We start from the raw sequence: 9,987 nt of genomic DNA, 5'->3' as shown, positions 1-9,987 counted from the left end.
ACATGAATACACACACACACACACTGCATTTTGTACAGTACACATACACAAGCACATACAAACAGGCACAGAGCTGTCTATGTGAGCTCGGGCCTCAGACTTCCTGCTCTGAATTCCTGAGTCTGCCACACAGGTTAATTTAGGAAGGAAAATGAACAGAGACCAGGAATTCATCAGAGCGCACACACACACATTCAGCTCAATGTTTATTTGGGTTCGGCCCTGATCTTAAAAACATGGGCAGGGCCCCCATTAGAGCTCCCCACACGTACGCACATACACACATCAAGGTGTGTTTGTCTTTCCTGCCCACCCCTTCAGATTTTGGAGGACCCCCCCCCCCCCTCTCTCCCCCCAGAGGGCAGTCTCTGCCACTGAGTTTTGGGTAGTTGAATGAGTGTGCTGATAACTGCCCACACTCTATATGCACCAGTCAGTCTGTCGCAGGTTGTCAGTCTCCAACGCTTTGCCTTACCGGTCGCCATGGCTCCTGGATGGTTGCAGGTCGTGTGTCTGTTGCTCCTCGGCATGAGGGCAGCCCAGGGAACAACCATGGACATGCAGAACGCCGCCGCTATGGGTGAGATGTGTGTTGCTCATGTATGCGTGTATGCGTGTCATTGCCTGCATGTGAGTGGCAATCTTGTGATTAATCTCATTTGTCTAATAAGGCATTTTTTTTTACAAAAGAAGCCAATGATTCAGTGCTGTATGATCGCAGGCCAGGAGGTTCTTAATCTTCTGAGTAAAGCATGGGGGAGAAGTTCTGCTGGAAGATGGAATAATTTGTGTCAAACAAAATTACAGTTTATATAGTATTGTGAGTTTGATAGTTTTCAGTAGCAATGCATTGGTGATTGACATTGTTTCGATTATTGTAGACTGGTTGGACCGTGTCTGTCTCTGTGTCTTATTAAACATCTTGTAAATAAAAAATGTTATAAAATAGTCTATGTATTAGATACATGGGGATATTTTATTAGAAAGTCCCCTTTTATTACATCAATTGATTACTTAACAGAATTCCACTGGTAAGTGGTTAACCATATTGATGGCATACTGTATCCATTAATGAGCGCTGACTGTTCTTATGGGCTCAATATATTATTAATGTAGTGTGTGAATATGTGTGTGTGTTTTTCAAACTTGCTACCACAATCATGTCAAGATGGAAAGATAAAAGTAGTCAGTATATGTCGACTTATTCTCAGTTATGGCCTCCTTACACCAAACTACTTTGACAAGATTTGGGAAAGATTCATGAAAGTATTTTAACTAATGCCATCCCATTCAAGCTTTACTCAAAAGGCTACAATCTATAAAGAATTTTTCTTGTCAAAGTTGTTTGGTGTAAGGAGGCCATTACCTAAATTGATATCTCAATCTTTCTCTCTCACAGTCTCTCTGGTCACGCATATGTAACTATATCTCTCTGTTCTGTCTCTCCCACATTGTTTTCCCCCTGACCAGCGGCGGGTCTGTGCAATACTCGCCCTACTGACCTGGTGTTCATCGTGGACAGCTCCCGTAGCGTTCGTCCTTCTGAGTTTGAGCAGGTCAAGGTCTTCCTGGCTAAAGTCATTGAGGGACTGGATGTGAGGCCAGATGCCACACGCGTGGGAGTGGTCAACTACGCCAGCCACGTGAAGAACGAGATATCTCTCAAGGCCACCCGCACTAAGGCTGCCCTGACTAAGGCCGTCAGCAAGATCGAGCCACTGTCCACTGGCACGATGACCGGACTGGCCATCCAGTTTGCCCTTAATGTGGCCTTCAGTGAGGCTGAGGGAGCACGTGTCAAGAGTCAAGGAGTTAGCAAGGTTACTTCACATACACGCCCACAAGACACAGACACACATCGAAACACATTATGCTGAATAGGAGAACTGGGGGGTATTCCAAGTATGTGGTTTAGTGACAAACCTGGGTAAGTTAACTCAAAGTAAGTAGTAAACCTCCTACAACAAGAGCCCTATGCCATTGTTTTGTTAGAGAATGAAGCCATACAGCTCTTCTTTTAGGAGGTTTACCACTTACTCTGAGTTAACTTACCCAGGCTTGTCACTAAACCACGTACTTGGAATACCCCCCTAGGCATTGTATTTTACTCATTTCTACTCATTATCCACTTCTCTGCCCCTTGACCTCAGTCTCTGTGTATATGTTTGTGTATGTGCGTGCGTTCCTGTGTGCGTGCGTGCGTGCGTGCATGTAGGTGGCCATTATTGTGACAGACGGACGTCCGCAGGATAACGTACGTGAGGTGGCAGCACGAGCACGAGATGCCGGCATCGAGATCTTTGCTATTGGTGTGGGTCGTGTGGACATGAACACACTGAAGCAGATGGCCAGCGAGCCTCTGGAGGAGCACACCGACTACGTGGAGAGCTACAGCCTCATCGAGAAACTCACCAAGAAGTTCCAGGAAGCCTTCTGCGGTGAGAGACACAGAGGGAGGGAGGGAGGGAGGGAGGGAGGGAGAGGGGGATAGAACAGGTGTCGGGATCCAGAAAGGGGAGGCTCTTCAAACAACAGTTGAAGGAAGCCAAGGGTGGGCATGGCTTAATGTTAAGAAATGCCCCCCTTGACCATTCTTTGAGAAGATTAACCACTACCACTGAACCTTGTGTGTGAGGATCACCTCTTTCATGCTTTAATCACTTCATAATAAGTGGCTGTGTGAGTGTTACAGACTGAACGGCTGTGTCAGAGCAACGCACACATGCACAGTTGCTCACTGACACAGTGGGCCCTATTTATTTTGTGTCAACACAGAGAAGGTGACAATAACTAGGGCTACATGCACAGCAAAACAAGAATCAAAGCGTCATCACAATGAATTATCAAAGTGGTGAACATTTTAAGTTTAAGTGGAAGCTAGAGACAGTATGTAATCAGAGTAGAATATCTTAACATAAGGCCAGTCATGTCAAGTATTGTTGTTAGTATTAGTACTGTTATTATTATTAATATTAGTAGTGGTAGTACTAATAGCAATAGTTGTAGTCGTAGTGTTAATATACTATTAGTCAGAATCTAACTTTGCATTGAAACTTCCAAAGCAAACACTGCAACTCAGCTCTTAACAGATACACAGAGGACACAGAAACACAGAGCAGGTTAGACGTGACCAAGTATCCTATTATTAAGCATTGATCAAATGAGGCACATGACTGAAAGCAAGAAAGAAACCATTTTCTTCTGGCCAGACCCTTGTATTAAACAACACACCATTTATATAATACAACGGCAATATGGCCCACTGTCATCAGTAAGCCATCTTTTCTTGAACAACAAAAAACCCTCAATTGTGCAGCATGTGTTGTTCTGACAGTCCTGCCTCATGTTTTTAAGGATCCACTGTCCTCTGTGGAGGCAGAATCAGCAGCAATATGAGTAGCAGTGAGATCTCTACAGCTGCAGCTTCTAGCAGACTTCAGTGGATCTTTAAATTTGTTGTAGATTCTCATCTTAGTTCTTAAGTTCTCAAACTGACATAGTGTCATTCTCTCCCCTCTAACCTCTGTTCATGCTCCCCTGCTGCTGTATGTGTGTGTGTGTGTGTGTGTCTGTGTGTGCATACACACATTGCTGTATGCACGTGTGTGTGTGTGTGTGTGTGTGTGTGTGTGTGTGGGTGTGTGCTTGTATGAGCTGGTTTTGTGTTGGTGGATGGATGGTCTGCATTGCCGTGTGTGTGCGTGTGTGTGTGTGTGTGTGTGTGTGTGTGTGTGTGTGTGTGTGTGTGTGTGTGTGTGTGTGTGTGTGTGTGTGTGTGTGCATGCATGTGTGTATGTATGTGTGTGGGCTCAGCAGTCTCAGACCTGTGTGCTACTGGTGATCATGACTGCGAACAGGTGTGCATCAGTACACCTGGATCATTCAAATGCGCCTGCCACGATGGCCACACCCTGAAGGAGGATGGGAGAACCTGCAGTGGTGAGTTCATGTGTGTCTTTGTGTGTGTGTGTCAGTGTGTTTTTGTGTGCATGTGTGTGTGTGTGTGTGTGTGTGTGTGTGTGTGTGTATATCTCTTGTCTCTGAAGCAAGCATCCAGCTCTACTCACGGTGTCAGGTATAAACACCAACTTTTCAGAAAAGTCACAACAACATTCTCTTACTCTCTCTTTTTGTTTCTTTTTCTCTCTCTGTCTCTTTCCTTCTGCAGCCTGCAGTAACTCTGCAACTGACGTTGTGTTCGTGATCGATGGCTCCAAGAGTGTGCGACCAGAGAACTTTGAGCTGGTGAAGAAATGGATCAACCAGATCGTGGACAAGCTGGACGTGGCCGAAAAAGGCGCCCATGTGGGGTTGGTGCAGTACTCCAGCACCGTCCGACAGGAGTTCCCTCTGGGTCGCTTCAACAACAAAAAAGACCTGAAAGAAGCGGTCAAGAAGATGGATTACATGGAGCGTGGAACTATGACTGGACAGGTATGGGTATATGGGTCTTTATATACACACATTCACACATAGTTTTTTTGACTAGGCATCTCCTCACACACACACACACACACACACACACACACACACACACACACACACACACACACACACCTCACGCACCTCTAATCCTGCCTCCTCAACAGGCCCTGAACTTCATGGTGGAGAACAGCTTCACTGTCAACCAGGGGGCCCGTCCGGGTGTAGCCAAAGTGGGCATCGTCTTCACTGATGGCCGCTCTCAGGATTACATTGGCGATGCTGCGCGGAAGGCTAAAGAGAACGGTAAGCGGAAAGCGGACAGGGGAGAGATAGAATGAGGAGAGAGGAGGATGGAGAGAGGGTGGGTAAAGGAGGAGAGAGGAGGATGGAGAGAGGGTGGGTAAAGGAGGAGAGAGGAGGATGGAGAGAGGGTGGGTAAAGGAGGAGAGAGGAGGATGGAGAGAGGGTGGGTAAAGGAGGAGAGAGGACAGGTGAGGAGAAGAGGACAAGCTTGGGGCAGGACGAGAGAGGAGTGAGGAGCGATGGCACGCGTAGGAAAACTCGAGGGGATAGTGTGGATAGCTAGAATCACTTACCACTTGCCTACCCGTTATTGGTCTAGGATTTTAGCAATCAGTTGAACAAAGTGCCAGCCAGTCAGTAGTCAAGTCAGACATCTCAGAGAGCTTTATTAGATAGATAGATAGATAGATAGATACTTTATTGTAGTGATGGGCAAATGAAGCTTTGGTGAACCACTAAACCACAGCAGTGTGAAGCTAGCAACACTAATGAAAAAATCCAATATGGCTGCCACATGTAGATTTTTCAACATAAAAGTCCTTACCCAAACCAGTATATGTAACCAAAAATATTGGTTTGCTAAGGACTTTTATGTTGAAAAATGTATGTGTGGCGGCCATCTTTTTGCTTTTCAGCTAGTGTCGCTAGGTTCACACTGCTGTGGTTCACCAAAGCTTCATTTGCCCATCACTACTTTATTGATCCCCAAGGGGAAATTCACGGCACCGGAGACCAACGTCGTGTGGCTACCTGAAATTTCTTACAACATTGTCTGAATCTGTGTGGATATGCATGTATACCTCTGTGTAGTATCACTCTGTGTATGTATATGGTGTTTATGAGCACTGTGTATGCACTAGGATTTAAGATGTATGCAGTGGGTGTGGGCAATGCGGTGGAGGATGAGCTGAGGGAGATTGCCTCAGAGCCCATTGCTGACCACTACTTCTACACGGCTGACTTCAAAGCCATGACGCAAATAGCCAAGAAGCTGCAAATCAACGTTTGCCCAGGTGAGAACATCTGTCTGTCTGTCTGTCTGTCTCTCTCTCTCACTCACTGACACATATACACGTGTGTGCAGAAGTATGAGAACGCACATAAATACATAAATATGACAATGCAGACAAGCTTCCCCTATCTTTTCCCTACAGATGAGAATCCCTGTGAATGTGACTCCATCGTTAAGTTCCAGAAAAAAGTAGAAGATGCTTTACAGGCATTAACGAAAAAATATATCCTTTTATGGTATTAAACTGATGTGAGAATGTGGATGTGTCTGTCATTTTAAATGTGTTAGTATTTCCATGTGTTTCATAGAGGAGAATATAAGAACATGCTGATATGTATATGTCTTGGAAATAATATGATACCGTATTGGTCAACGTAAGTATTTTTTTAAGGGTATTTTTGTTATGTTAAAGTATGAGCCATAATCAGAATGTGATTTCCTTGACAAGAGCCTCACTGGAGAGTGTGACAAAGAGGATCGCTGCATTGGAGAACAAGATTGTCTGAGGAGACCACACTCAACATTTCCCCCTTTAAGTTCCTGTAAACCCCAGGAGCTTTAAAGAACTGACCCCGCCCATCCACACTCTCATGCTTTTCTTACTCCATGTAGCCCCTCCCATCACACGTCTCCTTGGAGACAGAGCACTGATTGCCATAGGGACCCCTGACAGACCCCATCCTCCAGTCTGCAGGTGTGTGTGTGTGTGCTCACTGAGAGGCACTTCTCTTGCCAGGCCGGTGTGTGTACAGAAGAGTCCTGACCCACTGGCAACCAACAATCCCCCCTTTCCCCCAACACACACACACACACAGACACACACACACTCATACACACACACACACACAGACACACACACACACACACACACACACACACAGGTAGCTGGGCACCAGCCTGTGTGGGTGCAGGTACCTGGTCCCTGGGCAGCGTGAGTGCTGGTGAGAGGCTTCGCCACCGAGGGAAAAACGGGGCCTGTGGAGGTTTAGCATAATTTCTGCTTCCCTCTCTCATCTCATCTACACCCCCCTTTCCAGCTTCTCATTCATTCCACTGCCAAAAGTGAAAGTTATATTATATTTTATATGAAATATATATATAAAGGTAATTTAAGACAGAATAAAATATGTGTGTGTGTGTTGTTTGTCTTTTGCTTCTTTGTTTGTTTGCTTTTGCAATGAGACTCTCTCTCTCTCTCTCACACACACACACACACACACACACACACACTGAATAAACTGCCTGGTCTGGTCTTTATCTTTATTTCACCAACTGCATTTTGTGCACACACATCCACCTAACGTTTCAGAGCCATATGCGTTTCATGAAGTCCTACAGTACATGCAGGCTGACCATGCTGTAGTGTGTATGAGAGGTCAACATGTGGCTGAACTGAGCTTGGAGGCAATGGAGAGGGTGTCTGTCCAGCAGGGGGTGCCTGGGTCAGGGCCAGCAGAGGGGGTCCTTCACCAGGTGTGGACTTTCTGGAGTGAAAGGTTGACTGGTGCATGAATGCCTGTATGTGTTGTATGTGTGTGTGTGTGTGTGTGTGTGATTGTGTGTGTGTGTGTGGTGTGTGTGTATGTGTGTGTGTGTGTTTGTGTGTGTGTGTATGTGTGTGTGTGTGTGTGATTGTGTGTGTGTGTGTGTGTGAATGTGTGTTTGTGTGTGTGTGTATGTGTGTTTGTGTGTGATTGTGTGTGTGTGTGTGTGTGTGTGTCTGTATGTGTGTTTGTGTGTGTGTGTGTGTGATTGTGTGTGTGTGTGTGTGTGTGTTTGTGCAGTGTATGTGGAATTCTTGTTATAAGCAACATGTAGGCAGTTAGCCTACCTTTGAAGCTGTACTGGATGGTTTTCTGTAAAGCACACATAAGGAGCATCAAAGAACACTGGTAACACTTGTAGCTGTAGCTAGCCAGGGTCATCTCTATTCTCAAGGTTTGGTTGTTGACTGTAACCAGAAATGGGCTTTCTGATGCATTTCAAATATAAAATAGTATCTTGTAGTTTGTATTTTACTGGGTTGAAGAAACTGGCTTTGTATTTTGTATCAGAATAATTTATTGATGTGTATTTTTGTATTTGGAAAATACAGACATCTGTTTCTGAGACATCTATGTGATGGTGTCATAAAAGTGCAAAATAATGCATGCGGTCTCTGATTGGTGCTGACATATGCCAAGCAGACACATGTGTGATTTTGACCTGATTAGAACAGAATCAGGTGGATCTGACAAACTTTTGAGTCTGGTCTGTCTGTTTTGTTATGTAGTTTGAGCAAGCTTCAGAATAAACAATGCCAAATTAGAAGACGTAACAATCAGTCTGATCCAATTGAATATCTGGCATGTCTGATTTTTTGTCAGCTATCTTTCAATGTGAACTGTCAAATGTAGCAGTGTTGCGCGGGTTTGGTCACAAGCGGCCCGCGGTCGCCCGATATTTTAATCAACCCGACCGCAACTCGGACCGCAAATATTAATTAGGACAAAATTATACCCGACCCGCGATCCGACCCGCTTATTTACAAAAGGTGTGCTTTTGGTTATAGCCTGCATGCAGTGACAGTATAGGCCATTTCTGTAAAACAAACTAATTTATTTGCGAAACTTTATGCAGTAGAACTACACGCAATAGGCATGCAGGACATTTGCGCAGGAGAGAGAATGAGAATAAGAGCGCAAGCACGCACGCAACCACCAAGGATTAGAACACTAGGATAAGATTTGAAGGCCATGGACATCTTACATACATCTTTCTTTCGAAAACAGAAATGGTGAGGCAAGGTAGGCAAGAGAGATACATTGCTGGTCAAAACGTTAGCGTAAGAACTGGTTTATAATGCTGAATGAAGCACAAAGCTTTACTAAAGCACATCCACTGTTTAAAGTCACAAACACAACGAACTAAGGTAACTTTTATGCATGCGCGAACCTATACATACCGGTAGATATGGCTGTAGTCTGTGCCATAACATTTATTCCTGCAGGCTGCCCGTTTTGGCTGTCATACTTTTAAATGGCTTCGCAAGAAGTAGGCCTATAGACCATAACTTGTACTACTGTCATCTTCTTTAAGAACTTTTCCCAATAACTTTTCCCAACCCATAGCATATATATCGCTTTCCCTGAAGGGGTGTCTTTATTATTTTAACTCGCGTCTTCAGCTTTACTGTTGACTTTACTCTATTGATGCTTTACTGTAGCCTATGGATGCTAGCCTTCTCGTGATTTTCTAAGTAGGCCTATTTGTAGAAAATATATATTTAATTATTTTTAACTGACCCGTCCGCAAATGACCCGAATATCATTAAACCTATTTTGTTTATGACTCATAACCGCGGGTGACCGCGGTCATCCGCGGGCAACCGCTTAATTTCGGGCAGACCGCGCAACACTGAAATGTAGGCCTACAGTGTTAGTACATCAATCGTTATCCGATTGAAACGCATAGTGGAGTTACGGCAGAAAAAAATGCACTGTCTCTACCCGGCTTTGGTGAAACTTAGGTTAGACACAATCATTTCCTTCTCTGCTCCAGTAGAACATTTACACACACACACACACACACACACACATTCATTACACTCCCTCTCACACCCACACACTCACTCAATCCTTGTTACTTGCACCCACACTGATGGTGGGAACTTGGAACTTTTGGAATTTTTTGTAACTGTTTTTGAATTTCTGATGTGTAATATCTTTATTGGTATATAGCCTTATTGGAATTTTAATAGACTAAATGCTTTGGGATAAAGAACTGCTAGATGGAAGATTTGCAAAGTGATTTAATGCTCCCTTGAGTGATACAAAAATAGCCTACAGTATTTTATTTTGATATATGGCATGGCTACTGTACTTTGTAGTTTATTTTGAAACATTTATTTGGTATTTTATTTTAAAATACATTTTGATGTTTTATCGCCCATTCCTAATTGTACCTAAAGTTAATTACTGTCAATTGAGGTCCAGTAGCCTATGTTTGCACACTCCAGGCCACAGATAGACCGTTAAAGGATGATACCAAATCATAAATGAGGCAGTATTATTTGGCATTGATATTCCTGATAAAAAAAATCATGTTAACAGTAAGGATTTGCATTCTAAAATGATATCATGAAATATATTTTTAATGAGAATGTTGCATATATCTGTCAGAGCTAAACCAAAACAATTGCAGACTCTCTCACTACCAGAAACTGTATTTCAATGTAAATTGAATTATTTACAAGTTATTTAAGGTTA

General features: G+C 43.9%; 1 protein-coding gene across 3 annotated transcripts; it reads left to right on the top strand.

Annotated features, from left to right (window-relative positions):
• Positions 1-450: 450 nt before the first annotated feature.
• Positions 451-6,803, top strand: matn1 (matrilin 1). Of its 3 annotated transcripts, none has more exons than XM_076300924.1 (9): positions 451-580; positions 1,471-1,820; positions 2,216-2,438; positions 3,817-3,939; positions 4,169-4,434; positions 4,590-4,728; positions 5,589-5,741; positions 5,883-5,963; positions 6,197-6,803. In XM_076300924.1, exons 1-9 carry the CDS (start codon positions 484-486, stop codon positions 6,244-6,246), a joined length of 1,482 nt encoding a protein of 493 aa, XP_076157039.1. In that variant the 5' UTR covers positions 451-483; the 3' UTR covers positions 6,247-6,803. The 3 variants fall into 3 exon arrangements, with proteins under 3 accessions (XP_076157039.1, XP_076157038.1, XP_076157040.1); XM_076300923.1 differs by having other exon boundaries at positions 3,814-3,939; XM_076300925.1 differs by lacking the exon at positions 3,817-3,939.
• The last annotated feature ends 3,184 nt before the right edge of the window (positions 6,804-9,987 follow it).

Source organism: Alosa pseudoharengus, unplaced genomic scaffold (genome assembly GCF_046254945.1).
Source record: "Alosa pseudoharengus isolate Yale_2024_CS ecotype anadromous, Long Island Sound unplaced genomic scaffold, YU_APseudo_1.1 YU_APseudo_1.1_scf_23, whole genome shotgun sequence".
Taxonomy (NCBI): Eukaryota; Metazoa; Chordata; class Actinopteri; order Clupeiformes; family Clupeidae; genus Alosa; species Alosa pseudoharengus.
This window is presented reverse-complemented; position numbering and strand designations above follow the sequence as displayed.

Coding starts and splice junctions, on each gene's coding strand:
- matn1 (XM_076300923.1), top strand. CDS start 484: ATGGCTCCTGGATGGTTGCAGGTCGTGTGTCTGTTGCTCCTCGGCATG. Junction 3,940..4,168: donor GGATGGGAGAACCTGCAGTG/GTGAGTTCATGT, acceptor TTCCTTCTGCAG/CCTGCAGTAACTCTGCAACT. Junction 4,729..5,588: donor GCGGAAGGCTAAAGAGAACG/GTAAGCGGAAAG, acceptor TGTATGCACTAG/GATTTAAGATGTATGCAGTG.